General features: G+C 56.3%; 6 protein-coding genes across 6 annotated transcripts; 5 read left to right on the forward strand and 1 right to left on the reverse strand.

The window, feature by feature from the left end:
* Positions 1–161: 161 nt before the first annotated feature.
* On the forward strand, positions 162–2336 carry P884DRAFT_80096 (uncharacterized protein). The gene has a single exon (XM_069446098.1). The coding sequence runs from the start codon at positions 284–286 to the stop codon at positions 2231–2233; it is 1950 nt and encodes a 649-aa protein (XP_069300649.1). The 5' UTR covers positions 162–283; the 3' UTR covers positions 2234–2336.
* A 1112-nt stretch (positions 2337–3448) lies between these two features.
* On the forward strand, positions 3449–4731 carry P884DRAFT_267226 (Per1-like-domain-containing protein; the record flags this gene model as incomplete). Its single annotated transcript, XM_069442086.1, has 4 exons — positions 3449–3574; positions 3718–3769; positions 3852–4614; positions 4674–4731. 4 exons carry the CDS (start codon positions 3449–3451, stop codon positions 4729–4731), a joined length of 999 nt encoding a protein of 332 aa, XP_069300650.1.
* An 81-nt stretch (positions 4732–4812) lies between these two features.
* On the reverse strand, positions 4813–5616 carry P884DRAFT_80119 (acyl-CoA N-acyltransferase). The gene has a single exon (XM_069446099.1). It carries the CDS (start codon positions 5520–5522, stop codon positions 4902–4904), a length of 621 nt encoding a protein of 206 aa, XP_069300651.1. The 5' UTR covers positions 5523–5616; the 3' UTR covers positions 4813–4901.
* Positions 5617–6224: 608 nt separating this feature from the next.
* P884DRAFT_217663 (endoplasmic reticulum vesicle transporter-domain-containing protein) lies at positions 6225–8397 on the forward strand. The gene is made up of 4 exons (XM_069439355.1): positions 6225–6650; positions 6709–6889; positions 6952–7714; positions 7806–8397. The coding sequence occupies exons 1-4, from the start codon at positions 6458–6460 to the stop codon at positions 7977–7979; spliced, it is 1311 nt and encodes a 436-aa protein (XP_069300652.1). The 5' UTR covers positions 6225–6457; the 3' UTR covers positions 7980–8397.
* Positions 8398–10993: 2596 nt separating this feature from the next.
* On the forward strand, positions 10994–13311 carry P884DRAFT_80151 (FAD binding domain-containing protein). The gene is made up of 3 exons (XM_069446100.1): positions 10994–11195; positions 11292–11598; positions 11673–13311. Exons 1-3 carry the CDS (start codon positions 11162–11164, stop codon positions 13174–13176), a joined length of 1845 nt encoding a protein of 614 aa, XP_069300653.1. The 5' UTR covers positions 10994–11161; the 3' UTR covers positions 13177–13311.
* A 1103-nt stretch (positions 13312–14414) lies between these two features.
* On the forward strand, positions 14415–16606 carry P884DRAFT_267230 (uncharacterized protein; the record flags this gene model as incomplete). Its single annotated transcript, XM_069442087.1, has 3 exons — positions 14415–16260; positions 16317–16455; positions 16513–16606. 3 exons carry the CDS (start codon positions 14415–14417, stop codon positions 16604–16606), a joined length of 2079 nt encoding a protein of 692 aa, XP_069300654.1.
* Positions 16607–16984: the final 378 nt, after the last annotated feature.

Consider the following 16984-nt stretch of genomic DNA (forward strand, 5'->3'; position numbering starts at 1 on the left):
ACTAGCGACCTTCTTTCTTTTGACTGCCCCGTGCTTTAACCTGTGTAGTCAGACGAAAGTCCGCGAGCACCAGCCATCCGATTTTTACATTGACGCGCCCGCGCTAGTTCAAGTGGCGTGCCGCATATCCCTCGGCGCACCTTCAAGTTTCAAAGCCAGCTTTGTCCTGCAAGCGACACCACTACTGCGTGGAAGCATTTAGCCTGGTTTTATAGCATTGTCCCCTAAATAGCTCATCTCGATTTATCGATGACGCGACGACATTCCAGCCCGGAAAGACAAGATGAATCCGCATTCCGGTCCCGCGACCCTGCCGCGGGGTTTCAAATGTCCCGAATATGAAGCACCGAGGACGCCAGAACCGTTTCCCCAGACGGATGACGTCCAGATACCCTCTGCTCCGAGACCGCGCCTGAAGTTGAGGAGGCGTGTTGTCTCGCAGCTGTCGGCACCGACGCAACACTTTCTCGCCTCTGTCGCTGCTGCTGACGTCCCAATACCGAGCATCGAAGAGCCCGAGATTGCCGCCGACGATGATGACATGAATGCCACTTGTCCGTTTCCAGAGTTTCGCTGCGAGCCCGATGAGGGCGACATGAATTTCCTGAGGCCTCAAGGAAGGGGATTGCCTGCTCCAAAGACTCCTGCGCCCGAATTCGAATCGTCGCCCCCTACATCGCAGTATCCCAATTGGACAATCGATTCGATCAGCAGCGTGGAATCGACACCGGAACCGGACTATGAATCCAGCCGGCCGTCGACATCGAGGTCGACGCAAACCAGCGCATCGTCGTTCAGCCGCTTCTCGCTTGCTTCAGAGGACGACCACTATGACAATTATGATGTGAAGGAAGAGAGCAAGGACAAGGACAATTGCCCTCTCACTCCCAACGAGGATGTGCCGCTTCGCGACCCGGCAGGGCTTCGAGGAAAGGCAAGAAAAGCGCCGTGGACAAAGGCGATGAGCGACCACCTGTGGTCGACATTTATGCTATATCTACAGGATCCCAAGGTCACTCCGTTTCGCATGGGCAAGGGCTGCATTCCGCCGCACGGTGTGTGTCTCCGCGTCGCGCGTGAGGCTAAAAGGAGCTGGAAGGGGTCCAAGGCCTGGTCAACACCGACCAACTCCGGCGAGGATAGGAAGAGTGGGAGCGCCACTCCAACCGCAGAAAGCTCGGGCACGTTTATACAATGGCCGCATACCTGTGCGGCCACCCGTGCGCATCTGCGCGAGTTGTGCAGACTAAAGGCCGGTTCGTGGACCAACAACTACAAGTTTACCTCGCGCAACATTACTCCGTTCACCCAGGCAGCTGCCCGTCACTGGAACCGTCGCTCGATGCCGGCCCGCTCGTCCGCCCCGTTCTCGACGCGGGACATGTCTCTATCGCTTGCTATGAGCACGTCCGAGAGCATGCAGCCCAACGGGCCCTTGGCTCAGCTTGCGGCGTCCCATCCGGAACCTCCGGAGCCAACCCGCTCGCCGCCCCTCGCAGGCCAGACCCTACGTACTTTCGAAGGGGAGCCCTCGTTTGCCGAACGGCGCCGGTTGGGATCTCCGTTCAACGCAAGCAGCTATGGACCCAGCTCCTCCGGCTCTCTTGCCGCCGTTCTTGGTCTTACCGGCTCCATTCCGCGCAGGCAGTCGCAGACGCTCGGCCCGCGGCGGACTCTTCAATCCCCCGTTCGTCTCAGCAGATCCGGTACCCAGAAGCGACGGCATACGCAGTCTGGAGTTCCGCGCAAGCGGTCCAGCATCGGCTCAGATCTGTGGCTTGACCCCAGCTTTGGCGCTGCCTCAACAACAACAACAACAACAACAACAACCTCGTCCCATTCAGAGAAGGCCGCCGCCACGTCGAGCCGCAGTAATAAAATCTCTATTCCCAAAATTCCATCGGTGCCTACGCTCAGCTCCTCGGCCAGCATGCCGAACGTTGGCGGACAACGTGACGACTCGGTGCTGCTTCCCCCTCCTCGGCTCGGCTCCCCATTTACTGGGGAAAGCACCAGCTTCAGCTTTCCTCACCGGGCACACCGCATGCACCAAGGCGCCAGCATCGACCTCGGTGTCCTCGGCCGACCCTTTGCGACGGTCCAGCACTTCTCGCCTCCCTCAAACTCGCCACCGACGCGCAACTCGCTGGCCGACCGCCTGGCCTACATCGACCAGCGCCTCAGGGAGCTCCGGCAGCGCGACACGCATCACCGGCCCGAGTCCCCCCTATAGTCCAGGGGCTCAAAACACTTTAGGTCTACCCCGGATATTCTCCCGGTGGTGCCATTCGCTTCCATGTACATGTTTCGCGCTTTGCGGCCTCGCATAAGGAGAACGCATTTCTGAATCTGCGGCATGTCGAATACGATGTTTACGACGGTGACGTTTGAACGACATTACGTACATCTACGGAGGTCTGGGGCTGATGACATGAGTTTATGATGATTGTGGATGGATGGAAATACCCCGCTGTTTGGTTTGAACATATAATGTTCCGGAGCTTGTTCATATCGCGGTGGGCGTCTGCTGATTACCTTTCTTTCCTTTTTTTTGGTATACCCACTTGGTGGGCAGTTGGCGGAGACGCGTTGGAGATTTTTGCTTTCCTTTGTTCTCACATTCCCACTCGCTTCTTTCCTTTTGCTTCTTTCTCTTTTTCTTCTCTCTCCGAAAAAAAAAAAAAAAAAAGCTCTTCATGGACGGCTTCATGAAAAGTTACGACTGATACGAACGACGGAAACCGCCGAAACGATCTCCCGATTTTACACCCTTCCGCTCATTTTTACGGAACAGATTCACTTCGATCACGTTACACCCTCACTTCGCGGCGGCGTATGACTTAGCGGCTCGGCGGCTCTGCATAGATGGGAGTTTAGCCTGAAGATGAACAACGACTGTCATGCATGAGGGTGATGATGAATGATGCATTGGATACGGGTGATGGATTTTACGCCGTACTTTTTTGAAATCAGCTGCACCAAAGGCACTTTAGCTAGACTCCTAGCTAGAACTGAATCAAATATTTGGTGAAAGTCGGCGTTCCACGCAAGAGTGATACTTGGGTTGCTCCACTAAGCGTCAGATGCCGCTCAACTCGGGGCGCCTTTTCAGAGCAGCTACCCATTGATTGCTTACATCATCTCATTGTATGATTCCGTGGCATCTCTCATCCTTTCGTTTTGCCCTTATGTTTTCTCCTTTCCTTCCCTATGCCATTTTATTCTCAAAAGTAGAGGTAACGATGATATTACGCACCCAATCCCTTGAATCTAATCAATGTGCTTGGAGCCTTACCTAGCCATTGGAACCGTGGGTGCTGGAATAGCCTGGCTGGCAAGGCGCTGTGGGGCTGGGCACTAACGTCGCGGCGGATGGACCCTCTGAAACGCGTCTTCCAACTACTCCTCATCCGCTAACACCAGGCATCCGCAACCCGATGCTGTCGCCATGGTGAGCTTCCTGCGGGGTTGGCGCGGGCAATTTGCCCTAGCAGCGCTATTTTTCCTAGCACTTGCCAGCCCGGCAGCGGCGTCGATTGGCGATCAACTGCCCGAGTTTAAAGAATGTGTTGAGGTTCGTGTTTCTCCCTCCTCCCCCCACTCCCCCCCGGCGCCCCTCCGCCGGCGGCATTCATAGAGGAAGGAGACCGAACGCGTCGCGCAACCCTTTTGTTGGCATGCCTTGGGATAGAGAGATCACTGACCATCCATCGACAGATTTGCAAACACGAAAACTGCGGCCCAGGCGCGGAACAACAAACTGCCATCCGTACGCTCTCTCCCTTTCCGTTCCCCCTCTGTCATATCGTTCAACCGAACCTAGCTAGTCTGACACTCTCGAATCCACCCAGCCCTCCACCGCCGCCTCCTTCTCTGGACCTGCCCTGCCGAGTGTGACTACACCTGCCAGCAGATCATCACGGCCGCTCGCCAGTCGCGCGACCCGCCGCAGCCCGTCGTCCAGTTCCACGGCAAATGGCCGTTCCGGCGCTTCCTGGGCATGCAGGAGCCGCTCAGCGTGCTCTTCTCGCTGGGCAACCTGGCCGCTCACTACTACGGCCTGCACCGCCAGGTGCGGCCCCGCATCCCCGCCGCGTACACGATGCGGCCGTTCTACGTCTTCCTGGCCCGGCTCGGCATGGTGACGTGGCTGCTGAGCGCCGTCTTCCACACGCGGGACTTCCCCATCACGGAGCAGCTGGACTACTTCGGCGCCGGCGCGTCGGTGCTCTACGGCATGTACTACGCCGCCGTGCGGATCTGGGGGCTGGATCGGCCCGGCAACAGGCGCCGGCTGAGGGCGTGGACCTGGTTCTGCGGGACGCTGTACGCGTGCCATGTCGCGTACCTCCGCCTCTGGCGGTGGGACTACACGTATAACACGCTGGCCTGCGTGGTGTGCGGCGTGGTCCAGAACGGGCTGTGGAGTTGGTTCAGCTGGCAGAGGTATCGCCAGACGGGGGAGACCTGGGCCGTGTGGCCCGGGGTGGTCGTGATGTGGGTGCTGATGGCGATGAGCCTGGAGCTGTTCGATTTCCCGCCGCTATGGGGGAGCTTGGACGCGCATAGTTTGTGGCACCTTGGAACGATTGCCCCGGCCGTGCTGTTCTACCAGTACGTCACGCTCGCCGAGACTCCTCTAAGACGGTTTTGTGCTGACGGCTCCCTCTTAGTTTCCTCGTCAAGGACGCACAGGACGACATTGCCAGGAATGCTAGGCTAAAGGCTTGAACGGCGTACGCGTGGTGACACGGAAAAAAAAGAAAAAAAAAGCCACACAGCCAGCTGCTGCTGAGGTGCCTCAAGGCGTAGGCAGTCTCATTTTCTCCGAATCACATATCCCTAGCCCCGTTTTTTCTCGATGTCTCACGCCCAACGACCCTTGTCCATCGAGCCGTGTACTAGTTCAGAAGTTCACATTCCTCCCTCAGCAACCCGTACACCCAAATATCAAACACCCGCCCATGCTTCGTACCCGCCTTCCTCTTGGTCCCTTCGTGTACGAACCCGCATCTCTTCAGTACCTTCGCGCTCGCATGATTACCCTCAAACACGTCCGCTTCTAATCGGTTCACCTTGGGATACATCTCAAACAACCACTTGCAGTACGCCCGGCATGCCTCTGTCATGATTCCCTTGCCCCAGCTCGCCTCGCGGATCCAGTACCCGACCTCAAAGCTGAATTCTTCAACGTCCTCCTTGGTCTTGATCCCGATCGAGCCAACCACCTCGTTGGTGGCGGGGTCGCAGATAACCAGCGAAGGCAGGATGTCCGGGCTGCCGGGCACCCGAAAGGACGAAGCTATCCCAATCCACCGGTGGGCATCTTCAATGGTATATGGCGACGGGAAGCGGTACGACATGTACTTGGCCATGACGGGCGAGTTGCACGCGCGCTGGATGGCCGGCGCATCCATTGGGTGGATAGGGCGGAGGATGCATTTACTTAGGGTCAGGACAGGGGGCGGAAAAAAGTTCTCCTGGGAAGGAGGGGGGTTGGCGGTTGCCTCTGTCAGGGACATTGTGTTTTGGGGCAAGGGTAGTGGCTTGCGGGTTAAGTAAAGAATGTGGGGGAAAGAGAGGGAGAGCTAAGGAGCACCCGGCGACAGCTATTTGAGTTGTCGAAAGAAGGTGAGATGCTGACGAACGTGAGTCACTGGCCGACCCCGAACAGGAAGGAGTTAGACGAAGGAAGAGCAAATTGCGGAAATGTTGACCGCCAAATGGCAAGATCTTGTATATCTACTTAAGGATTTCCCCTTGATGTCTGCTCAACCTGGTACCGCGACTCATGATTTTTACCTGAGACTTCCCAATACGATGGTTAGGGGCTCGAGAGAACCGTTTTACTGCTTCTCCTCGGCGCGCCAACAGCCTCAACCGTGTTTTGCACGTATGGAAATTGAGTTCGGCAATGGTCGTCGAGACAAGATCAGAGGCCGGCTCCTGAACCTTAATTCTTTGGCACACGCGCTACTGGCAACGAATTGTAAGAAGAGGTTTCCTGGACGGAGGATTCCGCACTCCGGACAGACCTAAGACAGCGGGGCCGAACGGACGAGTCCCTGAAACGCCCCGCCGTTGCAGGGACAGCCACATCGGCCGGCGTCTGGCCCAATCACGGCAGTGCTGACGCGCTAGCGACTGCGGTTGCGGATTGTAAGGTGGCCTTAACTTTTGAGCTGTTGGAGCTGACTTACTCTTGTTCGGATAATGTGGGGACGCCTTAAGGAAGGCTTTACTCTTCTCGACGGCCTTCTTCTCCAATGCAGCCCAATTGAGGCCGTCCTTGTTTTGTTGCTTGAATTCCTTTCTAAGAGCGCTTCATTTCTTTTTTGTTGGGGGGGCGGCCGCCGCTTTATTTTCTTTTTGCCTTCCTCCACACGAGCCCCGCGGCGTCGGAACTTCTCGAGATTGACTCCCGTCCGAGGCGCTTGCGACGCGCGCGAGAGGCAAAATGCCGGCAAAGTCGAGGTTTACGAGACTGGACGCCTTCACGAAGACGGTGGAAGATGCGCGCATTAGGACGACCTCAGGTGGCATCGTCACGATAGTGTCGCTCATTGTGGTGTTCTTCCTCGCCTTGGGCGAGTGGTCCGACTACCGCAGGATAGTGGTGCATCCAGAGCTGATCGTCGACAAGGGCAGAGGTATGGCCGCCCTCGACTTGCTCCCGGCATTGGTCACTGACGGTCGTGGCGACGGCAGGCGAGCGCATGGAGATCCATCTCAACATCACTTTTCCCCGGATTCCTTGCGAGTTGCTCACCCTCGATGTCATGGATGTCTCGGGAGAGCAGCAGCACGGCGTACAACACGGTATCACCAAGACGAGGCTGCGGCCGCTAAGCGAGGGCGGCGGTGTCATTGACTCGAAGGAGATCGTCCTGTAAGTTGAACCCCGGCTCCAGACGTGGCGACCGCACACCGCGGGACTGATTCGCGAGCAAGGCATTCCCGCGACGAGGCCGCCGTCCACCTTGACCCAAACTACTGTGGCGACTGCTATGGCGCCCCGCCCCCAAACAATGCGAAGAAGCCCGGGTGCTGCAACACATGCGACGAAGTCAGAGAGGCATACGCGCAAGCCTCGTGGGCCTTCGGCAGAGGCGAGGGCATCGTGCAGTGCGAGCGCGAGCACTACAGCGAGAAGTTGGACGCCCAGCGCAACGAGGGCTGCCGCATCGAGGGTGGACTGCGCGTCAACAAGGTGGTGGGCAACTTCCACATTGCGCCCGGCCGCAGCTTCAGCAATGGCAACATGCACGTGCACGACCTCAAGAACTACTGGGACTCGCCGACCAAGCACACCTTCACGCACACGATCCATCACCTGCGCTTCGGCCCGCAGCTACCCGAGTCGCTGACCCAGAAGCTGGGTACCAAGAACCTGCCGTGGACCAACCACCACGTCAACCCTCTCGACGACACCCACCAGCAGACGGACGACGTCAACTACAACTACATGTACTTCCTCAAGATCGTGCCCACCTCGTACTTGCCCCTCGGCTGGGAGAAGACATGGGCCGGCTTCCGCGAGCGGCACTCCGCCGAGCTCGGCTCCTTTGGCACCTCGCCCGACGGAAGCGTCGAGACGCACCAGTACTCGGTCACGAGCCACAAACGGAGTCTGGCCGGCGGCAACGACGCTGCCGAGGGTCACCAGGAGCGGCAGCACGCGCGCGGCGGCATCCCGGGGGTGTTCTTCTCTTATGTGAGTTTGCCCTCTTTTTTTTTTTTTTTTTTTGGCAGCCGTGATTCTGTAAATCGAAGGTTGATTTTTAGTCGCTGACTGGTTGTGCTAGGACATCTCGCCCATGAAGGTCATCAACAGGGAGGAGAGGGCCAAGAGCTTCCTTGGGTTCCTCGCTGGTTTGTGTGCCATTGTGGGAGGCACCCTCACGGTCGCCGCGGCTATTGATCGTGCTCTGTTTGAGGGTACCGTCCGGCTCAAGAAGCTGAGGTCTAAAGATCTCTGAGAGAGACGACGTAATGGAGCTGGAGCCGTTCCATTACCGCGTTTGTTTTTTCAAGTATAAAAACTATTATCTGTATCGGTGGATGCTCCATTTTTTTTTTCCAATTGTTGTTGCTTTTGGCTAGCCCACATGTTCTGTCTGTTAGAATGGATGCATCCGGGGAGGAGTTACGGTTAGGTGTAAAATATTTGTGAGTCATCAGCCGAGGCTTTCTTTCAGCCCGGCAGAAGCATGTTGATGATCGTGTAGAAGGTCGATTCAAGTCTGCAAGCGGAGGTTCGATCCTCAAACCTAGTCGAAAAGGGCAAGCATTTGAGTTTGTACAAAATCGCCAATACCTCTAGCAGTCCTCCGGACCTATGTAAATGTATGGAGTACGGTACCCGCGTAAACATGAGATTGAGGGGCTTTTCAGTCGTGTGGCCAACCGCTTGGTCTGGACCCTGGGCTCCATGTTGTCGGTCACATCTCGAGAACATTGAAGTATGCATCCTATCCCGTATTGTCCAGAATGCCGTGCGTATCCGTTGTTGGGGATGGCGAAAGAATCAATTGGTTGAAACAGGGCGCTCTGTTGAATGAAGCCACCAGGTCACGCAGTCCACAACTGCACACGCAGGTACGGGTTATGTCCGTACACTACAGATTTCCGACTCCGCTTGTGATCGCGGAGAACCCTGTTTGCGAATCTGCTCATTTCCGATTCGTGACTTCGGTTTTTTTGCTGCTAGTCTGATACGGTTTGTGGCCAAGCAGGAGTAACCGAATCTCCAATATTAAGCATCTTAATAACAGGTCGTTGTGTCTGCCGTCGAAGAACAAGGAGCAGGTGTTGTTCTGGCGAAGATCTTCAGGTACAGAGGCTCTGCTTGTAGTATATCCGTATGTTCGATTGGTCCGTGGCTCATTTTCCAGCTCCCGCGCTGCACATGCAGGGTGCGTGCAGAGTACGAATGTAGACTAGGGTTGCGGTTGTACACTACTAGTGTAAATAGGGCTACGATGATTCTGTCTGTTGCAGACGAGACTCGTGTGGCATATCGACACTGCCCACCCACTACTTTGGCAACAGATGATCGACAAGACACTAGCGAAAGCCAACGGCCGATGAGCGATCTGGACTTGCTTGGAAGGCCCCCATTGTAGAAGCTTGATCGTGAGTGGAGACCAGCAGACGGTGGATTGTGACCGTTCTGGTTCCTGACGTTTATATGACGTTCCTTGCGCTTGCGACTGAGAACCGTCCGGAGTATACGGGCTGTCGCTGTTGACCCTGGTCGTATTGGATACATCCGATGTATGAGACCTGGCTCGTTCGAGTTTTGGCTTCAAACGTGCAGATGAACTTGGCATTTTGGAAGTGCTACTCCGTACCTTACCTGAGATGACACTAAACGTTTTAACGTAAATTTGGAACCCTGCCATATTCGGGGGCGAAGCCTCGGCCATCGCAGGCATTGGCCCTAAACATAGTTACAGTACACTACGCTACTCCGTATCAGTGCGTAGCCCGAGACAACTCATTGCTACGGTCAACTTCTCCCAACTCGCCTTAATGCCAGGTCGACGGCGTACAAGTACTATGAAATGCAGAAGTGTCAGGTAGGATACTCGTAAGAGCACATTCGCGTTTTATATGAGCAAAACATACGTCAAAAAGCAGTGTTCCTGGATGATGGTAACAGCGCGTTACCCCAGATACAGCAGGTACTTGTACAGAGTAGTGTAATCCGTACTACTCCATCCATGCCAAGCGAGTGCTTGAGCGGGCAGCCAGGTTGTGGATTCATTTCGCATGCGAGCGCCGTTACCGCCAGGAACGGGGTAGAGACACTAACTTATAACTACAGTATTAGCGTTATGTTGAGTGTCGTTCTCTTCGCCTACTTGTGAACGCTTCGAGGGCAACTGCGTCGACCAGGAACTCGCGAAAACCAATGACGGAGAATGTATGTACTCCGTACCCACCCCCCGCTATCGCAATCCGTGGTCCAAAGCGCTCTCTCCGTAACCTGTTGATCGCCGAGCAAGCAAACTACACGAGCCCATTAAACGAACAGACGAAACCAAGCTCGGATTCGAGACACATACATACTTGGTGGTGCAACAGGACAGCTTCCCACGCTCTTGGTCGGATTTAATCACATGCAAACCACCACCGTTCCGTGAATGGACCGATCCCACCTGCAGAGCTTGGCAAGGTTCCCGTGTCGACGAGCCAAATGGAAGCGGGATCTCTACACAATACTCTAGGTATGCTGTGCAGTTCGGCACTCGAGGGTACTGGTGTGCTTTTTTGGCCTGAGCGATCATATGGACCATTTGACAGTGTATTTCCGGCTCTCCCTACTCCGCAGAGGGGCCGAATGGGAGGAAGTGCTGCGGGTCTTTTATCTCTTTCGATCACATGCAAAATAAGCTACCCCAACTGGCCGAAACCACACGCGACTGCCCATGGGGAAGAGGCCGGGTTGCATGGGGAAGATCATGGAGGGGTCAGCATGTCTCCTTCCCCCCCACGGCTCCATCCAGCCACGGGCCGTTCGCTCTCGAGCATCCCACTTCCATTGTCCGCTCAGAATGTTCCTACTCTTCCACCGCTAAATTGTGTGCTATCAAGTCGGGCCCTACCCCACATTTCGTGAGGCGGTTTCTGAATTGGCGTCCCGGGTACCCACTGTTTGAGTGCCGTGGCAAGCCTCGGCCCATCTCCCGAGCGCCGGAGCCCACTTTGTCCTCGGCCAAGATTCAGCGAGAAGGGAAACATTTGGCCTTCAAAGAAGACAACTGAAGCGAACTTTGAAGCATTTTAGAGTCAGTGACCGCCGGAATAATTTGTTTACTACAACAATCACCTGATGAACACCAGGAAATCCCGAGACCGCCAGTTTTAGCGTGTCAGCTTTTCCGCCAGGAAAGTTTCGCATCACCCCCCCAACATCGGCCGTTCAGAAGCGGACCCCTGTCCAGCTCCCTGGCCTTGACCTCGGCTCACGAATCAGCGAACCAGCAATTCGAATACCAGACCAGCCGTTGCTAGCTCGGCAGGCGCACTCGCCAGCCAGATAACTACTGCCACATTCCACACGTCCTCGCCATCTTCCCCTCTCTCTCTTCTGCTCTCAACAACGTCAAACCTCCTTTCATTCCATCCATCTCTCCTCTTCAGATACCCCATCGTAATGGCAACAAGCGTTATCGTTGTTGGCGGCGGCCGTAAGTGAATCCCCGATGCAACTTCGCGGAGTGTCGTCACTGCTCAACCCCGCAATTTGTTCATTGCCCGCTGACCATGATTCTCGCATTTTGTAGTTTCCGGCCTCAGCGCTGCCCACACCATCTACCTCGCCGGTGGTAACGTCACAGTCCTTGACAAGCAGGGCTTCTTCGGCGGCAACTCGACGAAGGCTACCTCCGGCATCAACGGTGCCCTCACTAGGACACAGATTGAGCTCGGCATCCAGGACAGCGTGAAGCAGTTTTACGACGACACGCTCAAGTCTGCCCGCGACAAGGCGAGGCCCGAGCTCATCAAGGTCCTTACCTACAAGTCGGCCGCCGCCGTTGAGTGGCTGCAGGACGTGTTCAATCTTGATCTCACTCTCGTCTCTCGCTTGGGGTAAGTGGGCTGACGCCGCTCTGGAGACGACGCTTTGTCACCGGGCTTCTTCTCTAACCCCTTGTGTTCAACAGTGGCCATTCTCAACCCCGTACCCACCGTGGGCACGACGCCAAGTTCCCTGGCATGGCCATCACTTACGCCCTGATGCAGAGGCTCGAGGAGCTCGCCGAGACTGAGCCTCACCGCGTTAAGATCATCAAGAAGGCTCGCGTCACCAGCCTCAACAAGGAAGGAAACACCATCACCGGTGTCCAGTACGAACACGATGGACAGACCAAGACCCTTAACGGCCCCGTCGTCCTCGCCACTGGCGGCTATGCTGCCGATTTCGGCGAAGGCTCTCTTCTGAAGAAGCACCGGCCTGACACCTACGGGCTGGCCACCACCAACGGCTCCCACGCCACCGGTGACGGCCAGAAGATGGTCATGGCCATTGGTGGCAACGGCATCGACATGGACAAGGTTCAGGTCCACCCTACTGGTCTCGTTGACCCCAAGGACCCCGGCTCCAAGTGGAAATTCCTGGCTGCTGAGGCCCTCCGTGGTGAGGGCGGTATCCTCCTGAACGCCGACGGCGACCGCTTCTGCGACGAACTCGGCCACCGTGACTACGTCTCGGGTATGATGTGGAAGGAAAAGGACAAGGGCAAGTTCCCCATCCGCCTGGTCCTGAACTCCAAGGCCTCCAAGGTTCTGGACTTCCACACCCGCCACTACTCCGGCCGCGGCCTCATGAAGAAGATGACCGGTAGGGAGCTCGCCAAGGAGATTGGCTGCACCCCCGAGCACCTGCAGCAAACCTTCCAGACCTACAACGCCATCGCCGAGGGCAAGCAGAAGGACCCTTGGGGCAAGCGCTTCTTCCACAACATGCCTCTGGATATCAATGATGACTTCCACGTCGCCTTGATGGAGCCCGTCCTTCACTTCACCATGGGTGGTATTGAGATCAACGAGAAAGCCCAAGTTCTCAACAAGGAGAAGAAGCCCTTCGAAGGTCTTTTCGCTTGCGGTGAGCTTGCCGGCGGTGTCCACGGCGCCAACCGTCTCGGTGGCTCGTCTCTTCTGGGCTGCGTTGTCTATGGCCGTGTCGCTGGTGACTCCGCGAGCAACTACCTCTTCCAGCAGGCGCTCAAGGGCTCCGCTGGTGCCGCCCGCCTTGGCCAGATTGCCCTGCACATCGATCCCTCGACACCGGGCAAGATCTCTGTTGAGTGGGCCGGTGCCGGCGGCAACGAGGCCCCCAGGGCGCAGGCCGTGCCGGCAAGCGCCCCTGCGGCGAAGAAGGAGACTGAGGAAAAGCCGTTTTCCATCCCAGACAAGGAGTTCACCATGGAGGAGGTCGCCAAGCACAACAAGAAGGACGACCTCTGGGTTGTTGTCAAGGGCGTCGTCCTTGACCTCACCAACTGGCTCGATGACCACCCGGGTGGCCCTCAGGCCCTTCTCAACTTCATGGGCCGCGACGCCACTGAGGAGTTTGAGATGCTCCACGACGATGAGGTCATCCCCAAGTATGCCCCCTCGCAGGTTATCGGGCGGGTCAAGGGCCAGGAGGTCACCCTTAAGGTCTAGGGGCAACGCTTCAGAGTGAAGTAGCGATCATCCTTCATTACGGCGTGGCTTGGGGCTGTGGTAAGGCATATCTTAATTGACTGGGCCCAAGGAGGAGGCAGACGACATGGCGGGGGATGGTTTGAGGTTGAAACGTTGTATTATTGCATTTTGGGGTTATTGTTTGGGAGCAGCCGGTTTTGGATAAATCGCTGGTTCAGCAGGGCACAGCCTGCTCTGTATCGATAGCGTCATATTTCATATGATGAGGCGAATGAAGAAAAGGTACTGTTAAAAAGGATTGCAACCTGCTCGATGGTTTGCATCTGAAGTTCGACACTGCGAAAGCGTCCATTGTATGTACGTAAGGTACCTAGGTACCTTCCATACTCCGTGCCAGATTGTGGTACCCTTCATTATTCCTGGAGCACCGACTGCGCTGTCTTTGCCGTTTCGGGCTTGGGGTGTGGAAAATTCATGTCAGAGTGCAACGCCCTGGCCCCTGCCGGCCCGTGCTTCTCCACTTCCCCGTCGCGGGTGATTCCCCTGGAGAGTTTCTCCCCTTCCTCGGCCTATGCATGATTGACCCTCTCCTCTGGATCTTGAGCTCTCGTATTCGTGTGCTGCAACAGCCAGCCATTCGTCTGTCGCCAACATCAAACTAGTTACTCGCCGACTCGACAATACGTTTGCCCGCTGCCTCTGTTTACTTCAGTTGTGCGCCGCGGTTTGGTTGCGCACTGACTAAAGTGGTCCATTTCGACACAGAAACCGCTCCGCCATGACTGGTCTCTGATGCGCTGCTCATCCCAAGCAACAAGCCGGCTTCGGAACCTGGAGCATCTTCACTCGTCGATGAATGCTCCGAACTACAAACTCCGTCTTACGAAGATCGCGGTTCCGAAGTTTGAGGGGCCACGTTCGCACACTTGTCACTGCTCGTTTCCTTGCCCGCGCAAACGGCCCAACTCGACTCTCGTCGAAGCCACATCACCCTCGCAACGGGAATACTTCGCATGGGTTGGGTCGCGCACCACTGTATCCTCGTTGCCAGCTGTGGTATGATTTATCTTCGCATTGTACTCACGGTTTCCGGTCAGCCCCCGATCACCTGTTACCGCCAAAAACCCCTTGACGGCTTAGCGTCGGCGTGAGTTGCTCGAGTGCGAACTCCTCTTCGCTGTGCCACATCGATATACGGGCAGCCTCGCCACGACCCGCGGAACTTGCGTTGTCTGTCAATCGAATTCACTCCCATCATGTCGCACCCACCTCCAAAACATCTCGACCTCAGGTCGAAATCGCAAGCATCTGTCTCACGACCTCTACGATCACCCCGCCTCCATATCGCTGGCGAAGTGCCCCCGGAGCTCTCGCCTCTGGATGCTTTTGCGCTGCAAAGTCGGCTTCTGGCCAAGCAATTGGAGGATAGCGCAAAGCAGGGTCGACGCATGAGCCGGCTGCCTCCCTTGACGGACGACAGCCCCTTAATTGTTCAGGGCAGGTCGGACTACTTCCGGTCTTTATCGCAAGACTCCGGATCCGAGGAGGAACACCCGCCACTCCAGAACGTGGGGCTCGGCTTAAAGACGGACATAAATGACGATGTCGCCAATCGACCACGATCGATGCACCCGCGCTTGAGCCAAATTCCGCCCACCCCTGACAACTCCATACCGGTGCCCGCCGTGCCGAATTGGTCCAATACAGACCCCCTCAAGGCAAAACAGCCAAGTGCTCCGGCCCCGGATGAAGGTTTCTTTGGTGTAGGAGCACGCAGGGAGCGGTCACCATCTCCCATGGGCACCGACCCTTCACAAAGACAGGCGGAGGGGCGGTCGGCAACCCAGGACAGTTTGCCTTGTCACTCTCCTGTGGCGGGCGCTTCTGTAACCAGCTCCCCCGATCCGCCTGCTCAGAGCTCATTTGATGCGGCGGGACTCGTCCCTCCCAGGCCTATGTTTACGAAGCGGTCCTCTAGCCTGAATTCGTCGCCTCTCGAATCCACCGACGAAGAAGGAATCAGCACCATAAGCACCTCTCTTCACTCAATGGATTCCCGCAAGTTCTCCTCAAGCAGCAGCGTCTTTTCTCCGGCTCAGCCTTCATTTCAACGCTCGCCTTCGGTCGCGTCAGACGCTTCTGGCCTTCCTCGGCCACAGTTCAACTTTTCCAGGCCACTCAGCAGAGCAGGAACCCCAAGTTTTGAGGCGCCAGCGCGTCAAGCGTCATCCGACAGCCATAATTCGTCCTTGGCGGCGGCAGACGATACTGTCTGTACGCCACGCAGTTTTGTCAGCGAAGCATCCCGTGAACCGACTGTTGATGAGGGCACTGGAGCGGCACCGTCATACATCTACTCCAAATTCTCCTTGCCGCGCGGCAAACCGTTGCAGAGATCGTCAATGATCCTGCTCAACGACCCGCCGGCCCGCTCCTCAATGGAACAAGCTGTCTCGCCAACGAGCAACGCGGCTCATCCTGGGATCGGCCATCCCCCGCCATCTCCTCCCACCCGGCCACCTAGCTCCTCAGAAAACCACCAGTCCGATGCCTCGCGGCCATCGGATGAGGAGCATCGAGGGCGAAGCTTGGGTTCCCATATGAATGACGCCGCTGCCGGGAAATCGTTGGCATCCGCTTCCACGAGCGACTCCGCTAGCACCATCAAGGCTAGCAAGTTGGTGCATTCTGTTGCTCCCACGATGTCGGACTTATCGGCGGAAGAACATGTGAACAAGGCGATTGCCCTCCACGAGAGCGGCGCTCTGCAAGAGTCGACCTGGCATCTGCGGCACGCAGCCAAGCAAGGCCACCCCACCGGTATGCTGTTGTACGCTCTTGCCTGCCGGCATGGCTGGGGGATGCGGCCGAATCCGCGGGAGGGTGTTGAGTGGCTGCGGAAAGCCGCCGACTCCGCCAGCTTGGAGATAGCCGACGAAGAAGATCAGGTCAGGGAAGGCAAGAAGGTGGACGTTGCGGAGCGAAAGACGCACAAGGCGCAGTTCGCGCTCAGTATCTACGAGCTAGGCGTGAGCCACATGAACGGGTGGGGCATTGAGCAGGACAAGGCTCTTGCCCTGCGTTGCTTCGAAATCGCTGCGGGTAGGTCACCAGTCCCCAGGTCCGTTCTGGCCCTATACTGACATGATATCTTTCAGCTTGGGGTGACGTCGATGCGCTTGCCGAGGCCGGTTTCTGCTACGCGCAGGGCATTGGCTGTAAGAAGGATTTGAAGAAGAGCGCCAAGTACTACCGTGAAGCCGAAGCCAGGGGGATGAACATGGTCGGCAACAGCTGGTAAGGCATCAACGAAGATCCCTCGACCTTGTTTCGGGACGCTGACAGCTTTTCCAGGATCCACAAGCCCAAGTACAACGATGACAACGACAAGCAGCCCCGGTCCAAGTCGAAGTCAAGAAAGAGCATATTCAGCCGGAAGAAGGATTAATGAAGGGTGAACAAACCCCTGGCGCTGTGTTTGCACTAAAAAAACACAACGTCTTGACGATTATGACACATATGCATCGACACGATTTTACATACCCACTTTGCGCTTTTACGGAGTTTCTGGGAAGTAGGTTTGAGAAGACGGGCGAGTACGCGGTACGTTGAAAGAGAGAGAACCGACACAGGATTGTCGAAGGTTTGCTCTCTTCACTTCCAAGCCATACCTTGGTTGCACACCGGCAGGGCTTTTTTTTTTCGTCCGTACCTTGTTTCTGCACAAAGAGCTGGCGGATTCTTTTCGCTGTGTCTACTTCGACATCGGATTCTCTTGTTTCTTTCTTTGGCACATATTTATCAATGGTTTGGATTCAAGAACATA

Source organism: Thermothelomyces heterothallicus, assembly GCF_042370625.1.
Source record: "Thermothelomyces heterothallicus CBS 202.75 unplaced genomic scaffold P884_scaffold_3, whole genome shotgun sequence".
Taxonomy (NCBI): domain Eukaryota; kingdom Fungi; phylum Ascomycota; class Sordariomycetes; order Sordariales; family Chaetomiaceae; genus Thermothelomyces; species Thermothelomyces heterothallicus.

Excerpts from the sequence above, each read along its gene's own strand:
- P884DRAFT_80096 (XM_069446098.1), top strand. The coding sequence starts at position 284 with ATGAATCCGCATTCCGGTCCCGCGACCCTGCCGCGGGGTTTCAAATGT.
- P884DRAFT_80119 (XM_069446099.1), bottom strand. The coding sequence starts at position 5,522 with ATGTCCCTGACAGAGGCAACCGCCAACCCCCCTCCTTCCCAGGAGAAC.
- P884DRAFT_217663 (XM_069439355.1), top strand. The coding sequence starts at position 6,458 with ATGCCGGCAAAGTCGAGGTTTACGAGACTGGACGCCTTCACGAAGACG. Across the intron at positions 6,651-6,708 it reads GATCGTCGACAAGGGCAGAG|GCGAGCGCATGGAGATCCAT; the intron begins GTATGGCCGCCC and ends TGGCGACGGCAG. Across the intron at positions 6,890-6,951 it reads GACTCGAAGGAGATCGTCCT|GCATTCCCGCGACGAGGCCG; the intron begins GTAAGTTGAACC and ends TTCGCGAGCAAG.
- P884DRAFT_80151 (XM_069446100.1), top strand. The coding sequence starts at position 11,162 with ATGGCAACAAGCGTTATCGTTGTTGGCGGCGGCC. Across the intron at positions 11,196-11,291 it reads TATCGTTGTTGGCGGCGGCC|TTTCCGGCCTCAGCGCTGCC; the intron begins GTAAGTGAATCC and ends CGCATTTTGTAG. Across the intron at positions 11,599-11,672 it reads ACTCTCGTCTCTCGCTTGGG|TGGCCATTCTCAACCCCGTA; the intron begins GTAAGTGGGCTG and ends TGTGTTCAACAG.